This window comes from Seriola dumerili, unplaced genomic scaffold (genome assembly GCF_002260705.1).
Source record: "Seriola dumerili isolate Sdu_G_001 unplaced genomic scaffold, Sdu_1.0 BDQW01000149.1, whole genome shotgun sequence".
NCBI lineage: Eukaryota > Metazoa > Chordata > Actinopteri > Carangiformes > Carangidae > Seriola > Seriola dumerili.
The window spans coordinates 3587331-3611592 of NW_019174404.1; the positions used below are offsets into that span (position 1 = coordinate 3587331).

At 40.7% G+C, this 24262-nt stretch overlaps 2 protein-coding genes across 3 annotated transcripts in view; both read right to left on the bottom strand.

Annotated features, from left to right (window-relative positions):
* Positions 1 to 11129, bottom strand: part of pacs2 (phosphofurin acidic cluster sorting protein 2) — a 61145-nt gene extending 50016 nt beyond the window's left edge. The window contains exon 1 of the mRNA XM_022750057.1: positions 10788 to 11129. Within this exon, the coding sequence (XP_022605778.1) occupies positions 10788 to 10906 (119 nt within the window). The 5' untranslated portion in view covers positions 10907 to 11129. The remainder of the gene's footprint in view (positions 1 to 10787) is intronic.
* A 2616-nt stretch (positions 11130 to 13745) lies between these two features.
* LOC111225282 (serine/arginine-rich splicing factor 5-like) lies at positions 13746 to 21991 on the bottom strand. 2 transcript variants are annotated; one of them, XM_022750053.1, is made up of 8 exons: positions 21896 to 21991; positions 19987 to 20120; positions 19822 to 19892; positions 18200 to 18307; positions 17410 to 17479; positions 15862 to 15935; positions 15669 to 15773; positions 13746 to 15016 (listed from the first exon to the last, which is right to left on the bottom strand). In XM_022750053.1, the coding sequence occupies exons 2-8, from the start codon at positions 20110 to 20112 to the stop codon at positions 14704 to 14706; spliced, it is 867 nt and encodes a 288-aa protein (XP_022605774.1). In that variant the 5' UTR covers positions 20113 to 20120; positions 21896 to 21991; the 3' UTR covers positions 13746 to 14703. The 2 variants fall into 2 exon arrangements, with proteins under 2 accessions (XP_022605774.1, XP_022605773.1); XM_022750052.1 differs by having other exon boundaries at positions 19987 to 20123.
* Positions 21992 to 24262: the final 2271 nt, after the last annotated feature.

Below are 24262 nucleotides of genomic sequence, written 5' to 3' on the forward strand. Positions count from 1 at the left end.
TAGAGAATTACAGTTCCCCGACTGAATGTGAGGTCTGTGTGAATCCTCTGAGTCACTCATTCTCTGCAGCTTCAGTCGATGCCTGTGCTGCAGCAGATTAGCAGGACCACACTGCCGCGGCTTGCTCAGCATCTGGGAGGCCGGAGAGGTTATGTTTACAGGCGTGTAAACCGATGCTTATTTTCTGACTGGCAGTGATAATGAATGCTCATTTCTACAGTCGTCCAGGGGCAGAGATGAAAGGTTTTGGTTTCCGGTGCCAACCTTTAGGATTTTCGCTGTGTCCATCTATCCAGCGATACATCAGGGAGGAGTCCGCTGGAAAATACGACCGATGTCATATGACTCAGCCACCCAGGAGCGAGATGCCAGACGTGGCACAGCAGCTTCCCTAATTACAACAATATGTTAAACCTTTCTAAGCTCTCCTGCCGACTGCAAGTCTTCTAAAAAGGATCCTGACCTACATTTCTCCTCCATGCTCTGAATTCAGAAAAAGTTCTTTAAGCCTCAGTGAAGGGAGGACTGAAATAGCAGCTCCCTCTTTTCACACTGGCTGCTGCAGGAGGAGAGCCCGCAATCTGGCCTACAGGGCCTTCCTGCAATTAACCAAAACTACAAGAAGGAAAAATGGGTTTATTCATTAGAGATTATACAAAATGCAGAGGGTTTGATGGGGAACAAATTATCAAGAAAGGCACGACATCAATAATCAATAACCAATGTTCCTTAGCCTTAGCTTTTTGCCATTGCCACCACCAAAGTGCGAAATAATACAAACACTGTTTCTATGGAAATGAGTGAATGAGTAATGTATTACAAGGATTTCCCTGGAAGTCTCTGTTTGGACAGAAATCAGAAACAGCCATACTGGCAATATGACTGCACGGATAAACAAAAGCTCCACTCAGTGCAGGAATTCACATTTCCACGGGCCAGAACAATCAATATGAGGATGAAAGAACAAATCAAGATGTCAGGAAATGAATCAAAACGTGGCACTCACTGGGAATAATAATAACGCCGTCTGAACGCCTTGAGTGCAAAATGTAAATGTAAAAAATTTGCCTGACTTACTTCACCCAATGGAGGCTGATAATAGAGCAGCTGAAACACTAGTGAGGCAGAAAATTTAATTTCACCTAGAGACAATCATCCAGGAAAAGTCCATGTTATTAATTTTTCTGTGAGCACAGTATGTGTGTATTGAGTGACATTAAAGATTAAAAGGGGCATTTCTGCCGGTGAAAGACGGCAGCAAAACGTCCTCCTGCATTTCCCTAACGTTTTTCACCTCTCAAAGACGGAAAATAACAATATTAACCAAAAGTAATCTTGAGGGCTGAAAGGAATTTGCTGTTAATAGAAGAACAGCTCATCAACATTCCCCTCAAATGTGTCCCTGAACTACAAAGACACCTTTTATATATATATAACAACATATTATTCAGGGACAGACCAGGCAGCCAGCACACACAGCTCTAGAAATGTCACATTTCCTTTTCACTACACTAAGCCTCCACTGTTCGCAAGCTGCCTCGATATAATCTCATCTACATCTGGCCCAAAGTTTTGACACATCTCTCTCTCTCTCTCTCTCTCTGCCTTTTCAGCTCGTTAACCTCATTTTCTGCATTACCCCCAAAAGTGCTGGAACATGGGACAAAGTAAACAAGCCCCTGGATGCCCCGTGTAATCACAAAGCTATTCCGATAATTTGAGCTACATTTGGAAATAAGGTCACCCTCTGCAGCCAACAATCACAGAAAACCCAGTTCTACACGATGACATTCTTTAGAAATGGAATTTATCTATTAGGAGAATTGAGATGGAAATGGGATTTGTGGATTTAGGTTTAAAAATGAGGCGAACATTATCGTAACTAACGTGAACATAATGTGGAAATGGGGAAACGTTACTGACAAGAGTGAAACAAGTCGACCTGAAGCAGGACATCAAACTTCTTTCTTTATCTTTTCAAACAAGAATCTTAACTTCAGGTCCAGATTCAACCTTTTTCCTCAAATCCATTCACTACTGAAAACAGTGAGATGTGTTTGAAAGCTCAAGAGAAAGTGAAGTTTAAGTCAAGATTTTTTTCATCAAACTAGCTATAGTTGCTTTTAGGGAACAAGAAAAGATTTGTTTCCATCATTAATTAATTCCTCATTCATCAATAATAACAATAATAATAATAATAATAATAATAATAACTTGGGAAATTGTGCTCATCACAGTTTCCTACAGTCCAGGTCGACGTCCTCAAACGGCCTGTTTTGTTTGACCAACGGTCGAAAACCCCAAATATTAAATTACAATAAATAAAAACATAGAAATGCAACAAATTTTGAAGACGCTGGAACCAGAAAACATTTAGCATTTTTGCTTGATTAATATTTCAAACAATTAAGAGTCGGTCATCTTAATGATAAATCAGCTAATTGTTTTATCCAAACATTAGACATTAATTCATTTGTGGCAACAGAACAAGCTACAAGCACAAAACTGACATATTATCACCTTATAAAGTTGTTGTGGCTTATGTGCGTCTCACACGTTTGCAGTATTAACTCTCCTTTCAGCTCTGTTTTGGTCTCCACCAACTCCTGAAGAGGAAATAGCCGACTCTTTGGTTGCTAATGCTCAGAATATGTTCACTAGCTAGCTGCTAAATTTGCTTGTCTGCTATTTGTAGTGGAGCAGGAAGCACAAAGTTGGGTTTTACAGCTTTTTCACTGAAAATGAAAGTGAACAGGAAGAGTAAAGACGTGGACTGTAAAACCTCTCTGCTGCTGAACTCGATTTCTTGCCGTGAGCGTGTGGTGATGATAATCACTTGACAAGAGCTTCGGCCATTGTTGCATTTACAAGACAAGAGATTATAATGCGCCCTCTGAGCAGCGCTACGTCTTCAGGGCGGATTGGAGGCTACAGTGAGTCGGAAAGTGATGAGGTGGGCCGGGGCTAGCTGGTTAGCGTGCTAACTGCAGTAGAAGAAAAAAGACGTGTTAGAGACAAGAGTTGACATTGGCGTCGCTTCCTACTGCTGGAGACAGCTGTTGGCGAGTGAAGGGATGAAGTTTGACGCTGAACTCGCGACATGTATGTAAACAGCTGTTAATGCTAACGTTAGCTATGTAGCAACAGCAAAACTTAGAAATAGCACCTTTAACAGAGGAAATTACATTTTGAAAACGTTCAACAAATTCTACCAACAAGGGATCGCCTTGTTTTAGCTGAGTTTTAAAGGCCAAGCAACAATCTTTCCGATGCTTAAAATGAAATGTGCACAGATTTATCCACCGCTGCTCAGACTGGTAGCAAACCTAATTGAATATACTGAAGCGTTACATTTTACTGAGTCATTTCTGCTGATGAACCGTTTGATATCTTATTAGTAAGCTGTTCTTATCATGTGTCAGATTCAGCTGGAAGCCATTTAGTCTGCTCTCCGTCACCCTGAGGTCTATTTGGACTAAAGGACCCAGTGAGGAGGACATCCTGCCCTTGGACTAAACATTTACACTGACATACGGATTGGCCAAGGTCGGTTTAGCTCTGCTGCATCAGAGCTGACATTTCCTTTCAAGTAAGTCAATGTGCTGCTGAACTGAAAAAGAAATGTCATTCTCGACTCCATATCTCAGGTGGCACATGTGCCTGTCCCATCTTCCAATTAGCATGAATTTAATTAGAGGAGCATTTGCTAATAAAACATCAGTGCTGTAGATGCATGTAGAATATTGCAGAGTGACACATTTTAAGCTCCTGAGCTCGAAGGCGTTAATCTCCTCACACACAAAAGCTTCATTTTTCTGCAGTTTTCACAACCTTCATTCACCCAAAAGAAGATTAACTCCTTTCTATGCTGCTGTGCTATTTCTTAACATTCGGGTTAAATCAGGCTATTTACAGTAATCTGGTGTTTATGTCTACACTTTATCAGTTGTATAATACCCTTCAGACTGCCGCAGGCCTTGACTCCTGACTAGAGTCTCGTCCCCTCTGGCAGTTCAAGAACACCAGCTATATTCAATGTAAACAGTCCCATATTGTGCATGTCAGGTTTGCTCAGTATTTCACCTCGTTTGTGGACACACAAAATACACAGACCGTCATTTTTCATGCTCCTGATCTCATTCTGCAGAAAGGCAGTGGATTTAAATATGAGCTGAAGAGATATTATCAACACGGGGTCCTTAAAATCAAATATTGTCTGTGGGGAAATAATAGAAGAATATAAAAAGCAGGCGGTCGGGCAAGGCGCTGGGCACTGAGGCGTGGGGAAAAGTCAGCTGGAGGCAAAATTGATCGGCCTGCAGAGTCACAAAGCATCTCAGATGTGTGTGTGAGGGTGTGTGTGGAGTGAGGAGGCGACTGCCCTTTCCTGTCCTGCCCCGTCTGTCCTCCAGGTCATGCTGCATCAGCAAAATGGAGGGGGGGGGGGGGGGGGGCTGGATATCTTACATAAGGCCCTCTGACTTAACATTCAAAGAACATGGCAGGGAGATTCACTTGACTAAGACATCTGTATGAGAAGTGAGCAGCAGCATGAGACTGAATGACTCTGTTTTTTTAGTCACAGCCCTACGATCAATTATTTATTCAACTTCAAAAAAGGGAGGGGGAAAGAGGAGTAACCTCAATATCAGATGAAGATACAATGATCGGAGCCCTCCAGACGTTAGATAATTAAAAAGTTCATTACCATACATTGTTTTATAACGGCATGACAAGCCAGTAATTTTCTATGTTAAAAATCAGGGACAAAACAAAACACCACAATGGATATTTAAGTGGCGGTAAACCCATAACATAGCGTCTTTTGCTGATTAAAGTGTGGAGGTGTTATTGTTTCTTAATAAACACAGGGCCGGATCTGGACCTAAATCAAATCATAGTTAATCAGCCAAAGTGAAACTGACAAATTTCCGAAAAGGTTGAGACAAAGACAGAAAAGTCCCAAAATGTCCTGTGACATTACCACAGCAGAAAGGGCCGTCACAGTCTGAGGTCAAACCGGTTTCATAACACGTATCTATAAGGTGTGAAATAAGCTCCAATGACTTTGTTATTCATCAGGTGATTAGCTGTATGGTTTAAGTTTGAACGAATCAGTCCAGTCTAAAAGCCATTGCTCTATGGATGACAGTGTTGATCAGTTGGTCCAGCTCTTTGGTTTTGAAATATCTGAACAAATATGGGATGGATTGGCTTGACATTCTGTACAGACATTCATGGTCCCCAGAGGATGCATCTTAATGAAAATGGTGATCCCCTGACTTTTCATCTAGCGCCACCAGTAGGTTTACTTATACACTTAAGATTTCTCGACATCTTTGGTGTATAGGTTTGGTATAGATATTCATGGTTCCCAGAGGATGAATGACTAATGACTGTTGATGCTATCTCAACAATATCTCAACATTTCCTGGATGGATTGGCACAAAATTGGGTGATGTCGCCATCATCTGAACAAAATCAAAAATAAAATAAGGATATTTCCATGAGCCTCACTTTTACTTTGTGTTTAGTGCTAATTAGCAAATGTAGCAAACTGGTGATGATGGTAAACATTATATCTGCTAAACATCATGCATGCTGGTGTTAGCATTTAGCTCAAAGCAGCAAGTACAGCTTCACAGAGCTGCTGGCGCGACTGTAGACGCTTCGTCTTGTTTAAACTCCCAAACGTTGGTACAGAAGCGGCACTGAGCGCAGGACAACAGGAACAACACGAGGAACATAAAACAATGAAAGGCTTTAACTGCCTCTCATTCATCCTACTCTAAATTCCCGCAGTGTGAGCATCCCAGGCAGCCAGGGGACAAAAGAGTGAGTGTCTCTTCTGCTGCTCAAAGCGACATCTCAGCACTCTCGCCTCCAACAGGCCCAAATATGACAGCCTACTGGGTCCAGCTGCCACTCGAGGGCCCGTTCAATCCCGGCTCTGTCTCAGAGACTGGCCCCCATCTCTCGCAACACTTAGCCTCACGCCTGTGGGCTGATGTGCAGAAATGCAACTGATGCCCACTTCAAAAATACCAAGATGAAACGCAGCTCTTTGCCCTTGGCTCTTAAGAGGAGAGAGCTTCGGTGGCAACATCGCCAGCGTGATTGATTTTGCACGCAGGATAGAAGGGGCTGAAGAGGCTTCTTAGAAGACGTGTCCATCTTTAGGAATAAGCATGCAATTATTATAACACGCTGACACACCCTGAGCGACGGAAAGCCACACTTTCACTCAAATGCCTCTCACGATGAGGTGACAGATCTTAGGAGTGCATTTCACATTCACACTCAGAATGTAAGTCAGACACTTAGGCAGTTCTGCTGAGGAGTATAATAAGGACAGCCCTTGTAGGATGAAGTATCCCTCAAGTACTTCATATCCTGGCTTCAGATTATAAGAAGCAGCCTAGACCAGAGCCTCGTAAACGCTCTGCGCTGCCTAATAAAAAGAGTACACAGCAACATTTGCATTTCACCCGCTAGTTCTTGGAGTTACATGCATCTGAATCTGACATCTGGATATCCGAACCACAGGCAGTTATCGTTCAGCCACCCTCTGAGTTAGGTGATTAAGGCCCCTCCCTCACCTATGATAGGTTATTATTAATCATCTCAGCATGGCGTGGCACATGTCCTGATGTGACTCCATGAAACGTGAGATCATTGCAGAGACAGCACTTCTATAAGCCTCCCAGCCTAATAGCCTTGGGCTTCAGAGACCTCCGAGCCACTGCCAGCGGGGTTTATGGACGCATGAAAAAGAAACTACAGGATAAATACACGAAATCAGGAGAAGAACACGGTGTACCGGTTCAAATTAAAAATGCAACCTGGTCCCTTATGAGAGACAGTAACTTTAGCTGAGTTACAACAGTGATGGACCCATGCAAGGTAAACAGATACAGCATGGATCACGCCTAAAATCCTAAATCTAAAACATGTCACCAGCCCTCTCCACTTTCAACCTCCAATATATTCCCCCATATGAAATAAAAAGCATCCATCTGCTGAGCAGTCTGCGAGATGGGTTTCCTGTGAACGCTTGTAAAGTGACCGTGAATTACTTTATTTGTTTATTTTGAGGTCAAGTGTGAACTTTCAAGCTCAATATTTTCCCATGTCTTCCCACCATACCACACCAGTGTCATTAGTGATTCCACTATCCAGCTGTTTAAGTTTTACATGGCTTTAAATGGCCTGATGTTTACTTTCACACCAGACGTGCTCACTCTGCTTTGAGAAATGCATGTATTCAATTTTTAATTAATCCATAACCTGACAACGAGGAAAATAGTTCCACACTGTGGGAAATGTGCTTGTTTTTTTTTTTCTTTCTTTCCAAGAGAAAATCGATACTGCTCTCATATCTTTCAGTTAAATATGAGGCTGGAGCCAGAGGGCGGTTAGCTTAGCTTAGCATAAAGACTGGAAACGGGGGGAAACAGCTAGCCTCATAGGCAACATAACTCAAGATTATTCCTAACATCACAACATTTTGAACAAATCTCATTTCACTCTGAAGAGTCAGTATATTGAAGGTCGAATAAAACCGATTTTTAGAATGAAATGAAATGTGTGAAAACATTGAGTGCCCCTTATTTTCCTGCCCAACGTCTAGATGTTATGCCGAAATCTGCAAATAGATTCTCCCGTGTTTTCTGCTCTGCTGACTCTCTCTAAACTCTCCGACTGTTTCCATTTTAAGAAAATGAAATATTAAGGCAGTGCTGCTGTAAAACAGGTTTTACCCTCTGCAGATAAGCAGCGGTCAGTTTGTTGATCCACCTTAAGAGGCTGATGTCACAGGATGAGGCAGTTGACTTGACATCTGGTTAACAAGGCGAGTTCCCTGTTGTCTGCACTGACAGACAGCGGTCAATAGAGATCTGCAGTGATCTTGATCGGCACGAGAAGTGAAGCCTCCGTTCAGACAAACTCACTGCGCAGGCAACTAACACGGTAAATAAAGTAGATGCACACAGTAAAGCGGCTTCATATGACTGAACTACGCTGTTCATGTTACTGGCAGATATTCGGGGTCACGGGGGATTGAACCTGGGAACTTTTTAGTTACAGGAACCTTTTTATCCAATAGTCCACATCACAGTTTTGCTATTCCTGGAAATGAGTTAGTCTTATTTCAGCTAAAAGCCATGCAATGTAATACTCACTGAAGGTATTAACTTAAGAGGATAGAGAGAGGCTAAGGAGAGGCAGTCATCAGTTAAAAAAATAAATAAACACACATATATTCCCTCATATACTCCTGTATTAATTACAGATGTTTTCCCTTCTCCACAGCTGCTGACCAAAGTCTGGCAGCAGGTTTTAGTCGGGTGGAGTTTAAACCACAAACTCCTTCATTTCTGTCATTACATCAGGCTAAAAATGTGCATTTGCTTGTGCGAGTGGAAAGGAAAAAAAAAAAAAAGAAAAGCAGAATATTTATCATGTTTCAACATGATATCGAAAAGCTTGGATCAAATCTCCAGAAACATTAGACTGAGAGGAAAAAAAAAAGGTTTCTTCCAGTCTTTTTCCGACCACTTCCTCTGAGGTCTTCACTGTGTTTTTGCAGCTGATGACAGAGCGTACAGTAGTTAAACCAACATCGCATGTAGGTGCAAGGTCACTGAGGTTCAGCGTAGATCATATGTCTGATCTGCGGCAGTGTGACCGTTGTTGTGACCCCACACTTCAGGAAGGATGAACAACTATAACAGAAGTGTGCAGTCCTCTGTACTATCGGTTGAATATTCAGTTGGTCCATCAATGAAAAAAAAATGTAAAAGAATTAGCAACTTATGTGATAATCGATTGTCTCTGTAATTATTCAAGCATACATGCCAAACATTCTCCAGCTCCAGCTTCTTAAATGTGAGGATTCATTGTTTTTCTTTGTCATATGTGACACTCAACTGAAGATCTTTGGCCTTTGGTCGAACAAAACAATGAGTTTTAAGAGGCCACCTTGGGCTCTGGGATTTTTCCGACATTTTATGGACAACACGATCAATTTATTAATCCTAAATAAATAAATAAATAAATAAAAGGAAGATTAATTGATAAGAAAATGCAAGAGACCTTGTAATGGCGTAGCAGGTCTGTGACTGAATGCCAAAAGGGCTTAACAGTCACATGAAACAATTGGATGTGGTTTGATTAAATGGCCAGTTTACAATGCTGCAGACTATTTTACCAGTGCAATAAACCCAGAGATATGAACCACGGCTGCAACTCACAATCATTTTCATGATCAGTTAATCAGCCAGTTATCGTCTCGATTACTCGATTCATTGTTCGGTCTGAAAACTATGAGAAAATAATGAAACGCCAAATCACAAATTCCCAAGATTGAATCAGAAACGCTTTCAGACCGACAGTCCAAAACAAAAGATATTCATCGTTTTATCTCAGAAGGACGAGAAAACAAACAAATCTTCAGATCCGAGAAGCTGGAACCAGAGAGTCACTGTTTCGGTTATGGATGTGTCCTTCAGTCGTCTGCATGACCCCAGGTGTTTGATAATGTTCATCATCAGTCACGCAGGGCAGCTCAGGTGTTTGATTTTACGCAGACTGATATTTGTTATTATCTACCTTTAAAAAAATAATACAAACAAACCCTCGTGATTATGTGATACAGCCGAACACGGCAGATAAAAACAGTAAGTGGACCTTGAGTTACAATTGTTTTATAAAAGTATTATCTTCAAGATGAGGAATAAACTTCCATGTTTGACTTATCAACCAACGTGGACAAGAAGTCCTAAAAGAGCTGATATGCTAAGTCAAATAATCAATTAGTTGATTGACAGAAAGTTTAAGTACAACTGTTTTAATAGTCGATTAATAATTGAAGCCATTCGTTTAGCTGACTGAAGCTTCTTAAATGTGAAGATTTGCTGCTTTTCTCTGTTTTACATTATTGTAGAATGAATATCTTTGGATTTCGGCCTGTTTGTCTGATTTAAAAAATGCAAATTTGAGAACATCACCTTGAGTTCTGGGAAGCTGTGATGGGAATTTTCCATTATTCTCTAACATTTTAAAGACTAAACTATCAATAGATAAATTCATAATGAAAATAACTGTTGGCTGCAGTCATGTCAGCTTCTGACCTCACGTGTTAACAAATCAATCTGCATGACATTGATGAAGGCTGCGTGATACAGTCACAAGATCTGGGAAAAGCTGAGTGCACCATGCGTTGTTTAACAATAAAATGTTGCCCCAGAGAGTTTAATCAGAATTTGACACTGAACACCTGCAGTGTGAACTCATCCTCTGAGTCTCTGGGGGTCACAGGAGCCAAATGGTCTCCATGGTGCAGCCTGGCACAATGATCTGGCATAAAGCTGGTTATCCATCATTACAACTGAGTGGGTGATTATGAGCATTCAGAGCCTTCAACACAACATCTATCTGCAGAATACACACATTTACAGCCTGTTTTAAGGCTGCACTGTTTGTTTCTGAGTTGTCTGTATTAGTGGCTGCCTGCCAAATGGTGCTCACCAACTTGAAGCCATACATCTTCTATTTACCACAACATCAAAACAGAGCAGATGGCTGCATGATTGCATTACCCCGTTGCGGGGCCTGCATGGGCATCCACCTGGCATGATGATACAGCTAGCCGGTGGTAAGCCGCTGTGCAGCTGTAACGTTAGCAATCTGACAAATGACTGTGCAGGCTGCACGCCTAGCGCATTGCAAAACACAGGCTTTAAAGTTTAAAAGGACAATGGCTTGTCATGCTTGCAGGGACTCACCTCGGGATGCAGTTCGGGGAGGATCCGTCTATCTCCCATGTTGCAAATAGGTTCATGGGCACCGGTCTGTTGAGAGCCCCGCTGCCGGGGAAACTCAACCGGCCACTTCTCTCCGCCATGGTCCGGGCTGCGGGTGGGACTGTCCGACACCAAGCTGGGGATTTGTAAACAGCAGACCAGTGCGGGTCTTCTGTATGTGTATGTGTGTGTGTGTGTGCGTGTGTGTGTGTGTGTATGTGTGTGTATGTGTGTGTGTGTGTGTGTCCGTGAAGAAGAGCAGTCACACGCTCACGTTAGTGTGATGTGAACGGCGGAGGACGAGCTCATTTCTCCGTCCGTGTTGAGCCGGGCCGGTCGGTGTGGTCCTCTGTGCCGGGGAGGAACTCTGCAGTGGGAGCAGCGCTGGAGTGAACGGACCGACCGCTGAGCTTGTTGTGCCTACCACGCTGCTCCCAGTGTATGAGGGGTGATTAGTGCCACACGAGTCCGAGGAGGAGTGGCACAAACAAGTTTTACAAATATTGATTAAAAATTGGCTTGGTTTCCCTTATTGCATTATATTGCATTTCACAAAGCACTACTCATTAATAATAAATAATAAATGCATTTTATACTCAAAATCTCAGTGCCAAAGTTTGTGTGTCTTGTGTATTAGCATTAGCATCTTAATTTTATTAAAAGATAAATATGTGTAAGGTCATTTAACAACAGTTTTTCTAATTTCAGCTTCTCAAATGTGACGATATGTGGCTTTTCTCTGTTGTATATGGATTTTGTAATGATTATCTAATTAAACAGTAATTTAAAGATAACAACATGAGCTCAGAGCAGCCTTGTAAAAATAAAGAAATTAAAAATAAAAAGAGGATTGCATTGTATTGTCATTGGTAAATGGGTTTATAAGACATTGCCGGGTATTTATCTTTTAAAGAGGTTGCTTATCTCTGCAGCTCAAACAAAGTGCTGAGACATAAGATCTGGCTAACAATAACCTTGTTACTGTAAAACGTCTGTTTCACCACAGCTTATCAATAATCAGATTCTCTTCCCTGCTGCATTCATTACCTTTGAACCAAGGCTGACATATTTATGTTTGTAGCCTGAAAAATGTTCCTTTTTCCTTTCTTGGTTGGAATATTTGAGCTGACAGTGCAGTGAAAAGACATGCTCTGTCATACACCATCACACAGTTGGTCCTCACATGATCTCACCACAGTAAAATTTGGTCATTACAATGAGAAACAGATCAGATTTTTTATTTTTTTATTTCTTAAGGTGGCACTAATTTCCTGCTGCAGATGGCAGCTGAATGACACAGCTTTCAGTTTTAGTCAGCTGGCTTATCTTGTGGCACTAACCACCCCTCATACTTTCTCCCTGGGAAAACGTCATTGAAAGGCCCTCTTGACTGCGTTGGCAGGTGCAGACAGTGCAGGTTTGGGCGGATCCGTGGACTCGGGCCGGGTCGGTTCCACTCCCACACTGATACTGCAGAGAGTCCTGAAGCATATAGAGTCCACTGATGCCAACGGAAGTACCTTTACACCTTTACACGTGACAGTGCTGCTTATATTAGAACAACACCCAAATGGAGAAGCGGAGGAGTTTGACTTTCTCCCTTTATTATTTTTTTAATTTGGATGTTTGCATTTTAACTACCCACTTCACCTCAGTGTTTTGATGTTACCTGAGCTTGTTTTCTTTATTATAATTAAGGTACAATTATTCACTTGGAACAACCCATACCTGTTCCCACACCTGCCCTGCTGAGGTACTTTTGACCAAGTCACCAACCAAACCATGTGAGGAACAACTTTCTAATTGTGAATGAGTAAGTTAATATTTATTTGGATAGTGAACATTGATCAGTTGTTTTCATTAAGCACAGCCAGGTATCCTCCCTAATGTCCAGCTGACTGTCATTGTACAATAGGAAGGCACTGCCACCATGTGGTGATCAGTGTGGTTGAAGCTGAACATGCTGTAAGTGCTCAATGACCCTTTGTTCTGTAGTACACTATTTTATACAACTAAATCTCTAAGTTGTTGAACAAGCTCCGTAACAAACATGTTGAACTTCATTCACTGTCAAGGTTTTCAGAGAGTGCACGGCGTGCATCTTAAGGATTAGTATGAGCTGATGGATAAACTGTTATCATATTAATCCATGGACAGCGTCACTCTTATTTTATCAATGGCCACTCCTCTCGTGCCATTTATAGTTGTCTCCTCATGAACAAATGGACAACTTAACTTTTTACTTTACTGACGGTTATTCAAACATATTGGCATTAACATGATAACATAAATCTGTTTCTTAAAGTCACATATGTAGTAAAAAAACTCCCTAACAGGAATCTGAAGTGTGTTCACCCATTAGATTTCCTCGGATCACTTCATACTGAATCTAGAGCGGATTTATTCCTCACTTTGGACAAAGAAGAAAATCACAGTACTTTCTTATACTGGCCTTCTAAAAGTAGTTCCTCCAGGTGAGGTGGCACCAAGATCTCTTACAGTCACTTACAATATACAGTTGATCATCCACCAGTCCTGGATATTAAAATGTATTTAATCTGAAGACATGATTGTCTATTTAACAACCCGGTGCAGTTCTACAATGTAGTGTTTGTGTCTTAATTACAATTAATGATTTAGTCTTGCATCATACTCGTGTCACATTGAGCATTTAACTATTCTCTCATCATCCACACTGTCTACATAATTAGAGAATTATTCTATACCCCAAAGATATAATAATCTTTTGTTTTATGAAAGAGAAACAGATTAGAGAGTCTGACTAAACAAGTTAAAATCAATTTTCCCATTTAAATTGATTAGTATTATTCAAACAGACTGATAGTATATAAATCAAGAATTTTATGTGTGTACACCTGGGGTTTAGCAACATTTGTGCTGTAATCGCAGCACTGAAATGATTTTGGCTGATAGATTAAATAGTTTGAGAAAGCTTTATTCAGTTGAACTGCAGAGACTTTTAGTATGAGACTCCCAGCATTCACAAAATATAAAAAAAATAATTAAATCGCTCCTTGTCGACATTACTAAAAAAAGAAATGACAATATGCAGTGAGTTTTATTAGTATCAAATCAATGAACGTATTTCTTCCTGCTGAAATAGACACAACAGCACACAAGCCAAGGCTGGAGATAAAGTAAAAGCAAAGAAAATTAATCACCAACACAAGACAAGGTCCTGATACAGCAGTGTTTAAAAAAAGTCTAAATTAGTGCCAGATTCCAATATCATTACACAAGAAAGCTGAAAAATCACCAACTGGGATGTTTGCATTTTTATGTTCACATACATATCAGGGCAGTGAATGCAGCATGTATAGAGGCACCTGTTCTGGTGCCTCATCAGAAGCAGAATCACAGTTTCACGGCAATGCCAGGAGCTCGCATTACAGACAAAAACACACCCATCAACATTTGGGGGGGGGGGGGGTCAAAATCCATTCCCAGCTAACCTTGAACACTCAGGCAAAGCACAGAGGAGTGGATGGAATCAAAAACATGGCAGACAGCGACGACAGGCTGCAAGGTTGTGATCATCACCGATCAAAATATTTTTCTCACTCAGTATTTCATCAAAATATGAAGGGACTTTTTAAAAGAGGGAAATGTATAAATCATTAAGTAACAGGAAAACAAAAATATTTTCCCTGTGAGAGCACAAACTAACAAAAAGAAGAAAAAAGAAAAAAGAAAAAAAAAAAAAAAAAAAAAAATCAAAGCCAAAAGTGGGCACATTAAGAACTGAAGATCTTATTTCAAAAGAAGCCATGTAAAAGGCAATTCCCTCCCCTTCATTAAGAAACAAAACCACGTGTCACCATACAGGCCTATGGTGAACAACTACCAGTCTATTTTACCGCCTACGGGTGTATCGGACTCAGTGCTTGCTGTCTGCAGAGGCGGAGCGGGAACGTGAACGGGATCGGGAACGAGAACGGGAGCGTGAACGGGAGCGAGACTGTTTGTTCTGAGCGGGAGCAGGTGAACGTGAACGTGACCGAGACCTGGAGCGGGACTTGGAGCGAGACTTGGATCTGGAGGGGGATCTGGCTGCGGCCTTGCCCCCTCCGGATGTCTTCTTCTCTGGGGTGCGGCTGAGAGATCTGGAGCGGCTCCTGGAGCGGTTGCGGCTGCGGGAACGACTCTTTGAGCGAGAGTAGCTGCGGGAACGGGAGCGGCTCTTGCTGTGACTGTTGGGAGAGAGAGAGAGAGAGAGAGAGAGAGAAGCCATGTTTAACATTAGTCCTGTGTCGTTATGCAGTTTTACACAAGACAAGAAACAATAACATGACAAATCTTCAAGCCGTACTGAGCAGGATATTAACGCAAAAATAAGAGTCTTGAATTCTCTGATAAATCATAGATCTTCTCTGTTGTCATAAATGATGTTGGCCCCCAATGTGTCGGGTTCAATCACTGGTGGGAAAACAAACCAGCTGGCACTTTGTCTAGACAACGTGTTATTTCTTGCCCTTGTTAAGGTGGAGTTGGTGGAAGATTTGTTTGTTTTTGTTTTTTTTTAACTTTGGACAGAGTCAGACGAGCAGTTCCCATCTACTATCAGTCTTAATGCTAAGCTAATTGCTGGCTATAGCTTCCTATTGAGTGCATCTGTATTAGAGTCTTCTCATTTAACTTTCAGCTAGAAAGCAAAGAGCAGCATTTCCCGAAAACTGTACCATCATGTGAAGAGTTCACTCATCTACCAGATTTCTAGATCACAGGATCAAACACTTTTGTCCTCCTCATACTTAAAGCTACACAAGTGCAAACAGCAGAAAAAGCAGTTTTTAACACATCTTCAATAGAAAAAAAAATAAAAAAATAGTGAAGACAAATCACCTTCTGCTGTCCTCGAAAATCTTCAGCTTGCGTCCGTTCAGTTCCGTCCCGTCAAGCTTGGCGATGGCATTCTTCATATCACTGCGAGATGCAAACTCAACCACCCTGTATTCAAGCAGAAACATTCGTTAGGACCGAACTCTGAAGACAAAGACAGAGAGTGAGAAGTTTGACAATGAGAAGAAGAACTCACCCCTCATTTTTGTTGGGTCTGTGAGCGTCCACAAAGGTAACTTCACCTGCTTTTCTCATCAGGTCTTTCAGATCCTGTTTCAAAGCATAGAGCCGGATTAGTAAAACAGAACAGAGCATGAGGTGCCAGTGAGAGCCTTTTTCTGACCTGGAGGGAGAGAAATGAGCAGGCAGCAAGAAACCAGCACACACAGAAACATGGGTTATCTAATGCTGTCTTTTGTCACTTTGTGATAAGCTCCCATTTCAGTGGAGGGCATGTAAACAAAAAGAGCCACTGAAAATGCTTTGTGAGCGTGGACAAGTGTTGCCTTTTCTTAAAAACAATTTCTATGTCCCATTACTTGGCCCCAAGAATTCGCGTTTATTGTATTTTTTTTTTTTTTTTTTACTCATCACCAAAAACCAAATTCAACTTCTGAGTAAGACGCCTGACAGGTAACACAGCAGTTTTTATGTGTCAAAGCTTAAGACATTTTTGTACAAGTCAGTGCTAAATTTTGTGTCTGCATGTGTGAGATAAACTTATTTATCTCCATGTATTTATTAGGGGATGGATGACGACAGTACTATGGGTAAGTGAACAAAAACCTGATCTTTTTGTTCATGTAAAAGTGATTTGGCTCAAAAGACGTAAAATCTTTACAAAGTAAAACTGCCCCCCCGCTTCCCATTTGAGACCCTACAAACTCTACACCCCGTTACCACCCGACCCTGAACAAACCCAATCACATGAGTTTTATGCTACTTACCGCTCCATACCCAGGAAGATATTAGCATAGAGCCACTTGTCCAAATAGCAAATGGGAACCAATGCAGTGTTAAGCCCTTGAGAAACGACCTCGGCCTTGACTCAGCATCCGGCCTCCACAAGTAAGGAACCACCAGAGAGCAAGTAGTAGGAGGGGTGTGCGCCCAACTCAACACCCCCCCCCAGCTCCATCAGCAACAGAAAAAGACCCAAATGGGAGAGTGTAGGGACCGTGGATTTGAGGGGGGTTACAGCAGTCGGGGATGCCAGCCCACAGAACCTCCAGACTGTGGCTACGGACCTCCTAAGGCTACCGTATCCTGCGCTAGACCACTTTCACCCGCTACGGGGCCCAGCCAAGACTTTAGACCGGCGGCAACTGCGTGTAAGGAGAGGCACCAAATGGACACTATTCAGAAAAACAACCAGGAGAGGGCGCTACACACTTCTGACACCTCCGTGGAGGTTGTGCATTCACCTCTGATGTAAAGGAAACCATATCAGAGCAGCTGTTAAAAATCAGTTAAATGTTTTTGGTTAGAATTCCCATGACCAGCAGTAACATGTGCTTTTGTGCGGAAAAACTTATGTAGATGGAGGTAAACAAAAAAACTGGGGGCTTTCTATTGTAATTAGCCAATTAACTGTTGAGTACATTTTTTTATTGTAATCTGACTACAAACAAATTGACCCGGCCCGATCAAATGAATGCTGCTTCACTTAAAAAACATGTCATTACTATGAAATTTGAAAGAGCTTGTGTTGTGAGATAGATAAGAAAGTTTAGTGATCCTTTACCTGCCAGCTAATCCGTGAGGAGAGGTTCTCGACAATGAGTCTGTGGTCAGTCCGCACAGGAGGGCCATACCTGTACAGGCAGACAAAGAAAGAAGGACGGTCTTTAATGAAACTTTTTTTTGTGTAAACAGGTGTGGACAGATGTTTCCAAATCAATCAGGGAAGCCCTCTGTTGAATGCAGGCTGTAAAATTCACCTGAATTTACTGCTGTTGTATTTACTTTGCCAGCCTGAGAGCTGGGTCAATATTTGAATTTGATGCAGCAGCAGAACAACAAGCTTTCATTTTCCACCAGCTTTGACTTTATCTCAGTTAGTCCTGCTTAAAAGATTAAAGTCAAATATTGTTTTGTGCATGTGTTTTCTGCCACACGCATGTAATTATATTTTTGTCAGGCTTTGAAGTCATTCTTAGTTTTATATTAGTACATTACATGTACCTGCATAAACACCCTGGCCCAGTCGTCATGGTTCACTGTGCTCACTCAAGTCGAATGTATGATGATCAGAACCAGAGATTTAATTGTTTATTTCCTCACAAATATATTTTGCCTGCTACTGCATTTGCTTGCAAAGCTGTGTCTCCGGTTTCTATTCAATTAACTTTTAATGTATCCATGCTGACATTTGATAAAGTGAACTAAACACACTTTCCTCATGACACAAGATTTCAACTGACTGAGTCTACTGGTTTTACTTTACTGGAAATTTGACAAGAACCCGTCTTTCCTCTGTGACCGTACCAAAACATGAGCAGAAGCTTTAAGTAACTAGTTAAAGACTAATGTACCTGGATCCACTGCTGCGAGATGGGCGATAGCTGCTGCTGCTGCTGAAACGTCCCATTCCAGGGCCACCACCTCTTCCTCTTCTGGAGCGTGCGTGCTCGATAGTGACCCTTAACGAGACAGAGTGAGAAATTCATTAGATAAAACATGAATAAGATGAGTAACAAATTAAATTAATAATGTGTCTAAGAAGGAAATGTAGGTTGATAATTGTTAAAAAAGCTCTGGCTAGATTTACAGTCACGTTCACTATCCTATGTGAGCTGACTAAAAATAAATCCTTGGATTAAGTTTTTGTGCTTTTAGGTGAAAATACATGATTAGATGCATCAACACTCTCTTACTTTACAGTAAACAGATCATCGGTGGTGACTGCAGAGAGAAATGCCTTAACTGAGGAACTGACAGTGAATAATGCAACAACTGCCAGGTCTCCTATGAAACACATGCTGGTGATTTTACTGCATTGTTGGCTGATTCATAGTTGCAAGTGCTGCATTTAAGTAAAACTATCTGGATAAAATATCAAACAAATAGTCAATTGACCCAAAGATTCTTTCACTGATTCAATGTCTAAAAAGTGTCAGCTGTTCGTCATGAATGTTTCTCTTGTTTGAAAAGAAATCAAAAGTGTTTTTTTTCTAACAGGCAAAATGGCTGCTGCAAAAATAACTGCAACATATCACTGGTGTAATGTGAGCAGATTGACTAGTGAAGCGTGATGACATTTTTCACAACCTCCAAGTTTCCCCTGACTCCAACATCTGCAAACAGTTAGCAACACCCTGACTGATTTCCTATCATGTATTTTCACTTAAATTTGTTATATGTAGTAATGGGCTGTAAGAAAATGACAGAAAATGTGAAAAATGTCTGTTATATTTTCCCATAGACCAAGGTGATGTCTTCAAATGTCTTGTTTTGTTTGACCAAAATCCAAATAAATTCAGTTCACTATCATGTGTGGCAAGGAAAAGCATCAAATCCTCATATTTTACAAGCTAGAAACAGGAAGTTTGGAATTTTTTCTTTTAAAAAATGACTATAGTATCATTTGATTTTTCATCACTTGACTAATCACTGCAGCTCTGATAAAGTCAAACTTGTTTGCTTCTTATTTTGAGCGACTTTTGAGTCATGTCTGCTGCCACTGTGACTCAGAACCACTCTGAGCAGACCACTGACAGTGACTACACTGGTATTTATCTGCAGCACAAATCAATTCTCATTAGAATATACTGCAAACTATTAAGACTCCTACACAATTCACAGCTACAAAAAGTAGCAGCACAGGAACACAGGAGTATTCATTTTGACTTCAGATCTGTTGCTTTGATTCTGTCCTTGCAAGATGACGAAGCCTTTGAGTCATAGTGGGAGCAGAAGAAGTTAACAGTTACACCAAAGCTAGAATAAGTGTTTGGGAAATAACCATAAATATAAAGCAGGCAACCGATTCTAATTCAGTTCCTTCCACATTAATAACCAATGGTGGGTGTACTGGAGGATGGTGAACATCGGCATTAGCTAACCTTGCTGTGATGGTAGTCTAATGCTGCGCCTCTCTTTGGTTACAATACTGCCAGAGTAATGTGCTCAGAACACAAAGACACCAGATTATTACCTTTCACTGCACAACTCTTTTCCATTCAACTCGTACACAGCATCATCTGCATCTCTGTGGTCATCAAATTCCTGAAAAAAGGGCAAACAAATGGTAATTGTAGAGGCAAAAAACAAGACAGGAACAGAGATCATGATTGACAAAAAGGTGGTCTGTGATACTAACCACAAAGCCAAATCCATTCTTTAAGTTGATCTCCCGAATCCGTCCATATCCCTTGAAAAACTTCTCCACATCTCTCTCTCTGGCGTGTGGGCTCAAACGGCCAATGAAGACACGACAGCCACTCATGTTGTTATCTGCTGAAATGGGAAAACACAAGATTTGGTAAACATTTAACAGCTGGAGAGTAGAGGCAGCTTAATATTTAATATTTGTCAGTATCCTGACTTCACTTTGCCCTCAGTTCATTTTAAGCACATCACAGTATGATGGGTTGCCAAATATATTTTGGCAGCCGTTAATATACCTGGGCAGACCGCCCAAGTAAATTCTTTGTGTGGGAAACACTGTGGTTACAGTTTAGGCCATCTTTTACCAACTAATTTAATGATTAGATGTTCCTGGTGGTTTACCACCTCGTTCAACACTTCCCTGAAAACTGTGCATATGTTACCTTTTCCTATGTCAATGCTTTTCTGCACTTGTGAATAAAGGTCTGACTAGTGCCACATTAAGTCAAGTCTGGAGTGAAACACACTAGCTATAGTGAAACTTGGCATACCTGAACAGGATCAAAGCCACATTATAACCAGGTTCTGGTCAAACCAGTTCCATTACAGTTGTTTACAATCAAACGTTGCGACAGTCTCAAGATCTCAAAGCTGAAACTAATACCCCCGATATTCACACGCTCAGTGCCCAGTTTATTAGGTACACCTAGCTATAGGTAATGCAGCATAATGCAATAGGGCTGCAGTAAATCCTACCTTCATGAGGGTTTAATGTTCAGGTTTTGATGGGCCTGTTTCAAAGAAGTGTTAATTCAACATCTATGATGATTCTGGAGGTTGTGTGGGAGTTTGAGGTGCCGCTGAGTTATCTTACATTACACTAGTAAGTTTCTAACGTTGTCCTTCCTTAATGTTGTAAAAAGAGCGGACAGCATATTAATTCAGTAATACAACACCACAATCTACAACCTCAAAAATGTTCATTAAGTTAATTCGACATCTCTAGAACAGTATTAAGTGACATTAAGCAAAAATTCCTAACTTTAATATTTTAACTTTTGATACTTTAAGTACATTTTACAGCTGCAATGATTAATTGATTAATCAATTACTTCACAGAAAATAACTCAGCAACTATTGCGACGACTGAACAACCATTTAGGTCATTTTTCAAGCGAAGATGTCGAACACATGCTGTTTCTAGCCGCTCACATGTGACGATTAGTTACTTTTCTTTGTCACACATGATAGTACAGTGAACATCTTTGGATTATTGACTTTTGACCAGGCAAGTCATCTGAAGAGGTCACCTTGAATCTGTGGGAAATTATAACACACATTAATCGCCATTTTCTTAACGAGAGGATTAATCGATTAAGAAAATAATTGTTACTTGCAGCCGTAGTACATTATCGTGATTACACCTACACACTTTTTGTTAAGTAACATTTTTATTTTAATGCAGGGCTTTTATCTGCAATGGAGTATTTCTAGCTTGTGTTATTTGTACTTTTACTTCAGTAATGGATCCGAGTACTCCCTACAATAGTCATCACTTAGGCCTAATTTTAGCCTGAGGACACATCGTGATAGATTTGTGTTAAATTTAAGCATCGCTGAAAAGAAGAAACTCAAGAAGTGAAAACTGAACATCTGCCAAATATAATTTTGAGTGAACTGTTTAATATTAAGGTAAAGCAGGCTTTTATTTAAACTGGAAAAACACAGTTAAGACTTGTGGCTCGGTAACGGTTGTAGCTCGCCTCGAGGTCGGCTACAGCTACCTACCGTTAGCTACAAATACATCACTCGCTGCTCGGAATAAACGAAACCAACGGTTATCTACTTAGAAACCAGCGAGTTAAGACAGATATTTAACTCAGATTCAGTCAGATTCTCACCTTAATTTTCTCCTCAAGCCGTCCCCTTTGCTGTTGTTTACGTTGCTAGTTAGCTGCTACCTTCACCGTGCCGTCCACTCGACTGTGTCAAAATGGCGAGCGAGTCTAAAGAGCAAGAGAACAGGAAACGCTGCTGCCTTGAAGTTGCCAGTTCGGGTTTAGTTATTAACCAAACGACTTTACCCCTTTATCGCCCAATCATGTAGTGCGTGGGCTGTATTAACTTATCACAGTAGTGTAAGACATAGCTTATCCGGTTGAAACACAGTAGATAAAAAAAAAAGAAAAGAAAAAGAAAATACTCGGCGTTTCCTAGAATCCTCAAAGGGGGATACGGCACGGATTTGGCAACCAAGGTCAGAGTTCAGGGTTGTGTATTGGAGCTAAACTTATTAGAAAAGTACCATCTAAAATCCAGGTGCTGTAAATTAAGTAGTTCTTTCCTCTATGTGGTAACAGTAACAGAACACGTTACTTCTCCTTTATAAACAGTGTATGAACATTTAATAAAAGGTTTTAACACACTATTGTGTAGTTGGAAAAACAAATATACACTCAACTAACAGTTTATGAGGTACACCTAGCTAAAATACAACAGTCCTGAAGTAAATCCTCCCCTCATGTACGTCTATCATCCAGGTCATGGTATCCCCACATGACAACAATGATCCCTTCACGTAGGTTGTATCTCAGATAGCAAAATTAAACTTCTGGCCCAACATATGCCTGGGTTCTCGGTCCGAGTCTGGCCCGTATACTTCCACATCTGGGCAGATTCTTTTATCTTCCAGTTTTGGCTGACAGCTCAAAGATTTTCTGTGTGTGGACCAGAATTGGTCCAGATGTGGAAGTATCATCTGATAATCGTGCTGTATATGGGCCACATCTGGGCCGTGGAACCAGGCGTATACTCCGCCAGGAGAAAACAAGCATATGGCCCGAGCATGGGCTGGATTTAGTGAGGGGTATGATCATTTTGGATGCTGTATTTTGCGGTGCTGTTGAATTGTATTGCATTATATAGAAAGGTGTGTCTGTTATTTAGCCTATTCTCGTGGATATAAATGGGGTGGACAAAATAACAGAAATGGCTGCCAGTATAAGTGCAATACGATTCATCAGCACCATAAACTGCAGCCTCCAAAATTACCAGGTATATCAACACCTCGCTAAAACAGTTTCAACACAAACTGAATGTATGAATGAATAAAAACAGTGGTTAAATCAGTCCAGTTGATTTATTGGCCTACTTAGGTTTGGGCAATAAAATCAGAGACAGTAGATATAATTGTTAATCACAATATCAACATATTTTGTGAGATTTTCTGTAAAATCAAATTTAGAAATTCTTGATGGCTAGAATAGTTAGAAAATGAATGTTTTTGGCTAATCCAGTGAAAGTGATGTGCAATACCCGGCAGAAGAAGGTACTTCATCACAATGATGCTAAAAACCATAATTTAAAAAAAATCCAATGTTACCATAAAGCAGTCCTGCTCATTGAACTCCAGCACTGCCCACAATAGCTTCATACACCCAGAGATGTTGACCTTGAATTTAACGGGATGGCAAAACTTCGTCTCACAGTATATACCACCATACAGTCTGCTACTACCCATATTTTAGACTAAAACAAAAAAAGCAAAACATTTCTTGGTTATCCATCTCTTTATTCTAGTACTATATCATCATTCTTGAAATTGTCTTGGGTTAGGAAAAAAGAAATACAAGGTTAAGGTTGACACCATACGATAGAAAAAAAATACCTGTCTGTTCTGCTCTGTAGAAAGTGCCAAAGACTTTTGAGTGTGGAATACTGACCACTGTACAGCCCCCGTCAACGTAAAATATACCAAAGAATCTGAACACAATACACTTGGTGAAATGTCAGATACATCAAAAATAAATAAGGATATAGCTTATTTAAGAGCATGAAGAAGAGGTCAAATGATTAATTTGCACTTTCAGCCCCATTTATCAAGGTGTTCAGCAGGAATTAGATGACTTTCAATATTACATGTCATGCGTTTTCCTTCCTGAGAAAGGGTAGCTGTCCATGAAGACACAACAGCAGGAAGGATGGGAAAAGATTCAAATCACATGTGGCCTTGTTTACTGAACTTTTACATTAAGAAAAGCAGGTGACATGAGTAAAACTACAAGGAGCCAATGTTTGTCATCACTGTCATTATAATCACCACCATCATCATCAATAGCAGAGGCGGAAATAATCATTATGCATATCTGCTAAATCCACAATGTTTACAAATAGTTTTATGACATCATATTTTTCCCTTTACGATAATCTGATCTTCTCACTGCAACAAACACAACCTCTTACATGATGAGTAATTTCACAACAAGATT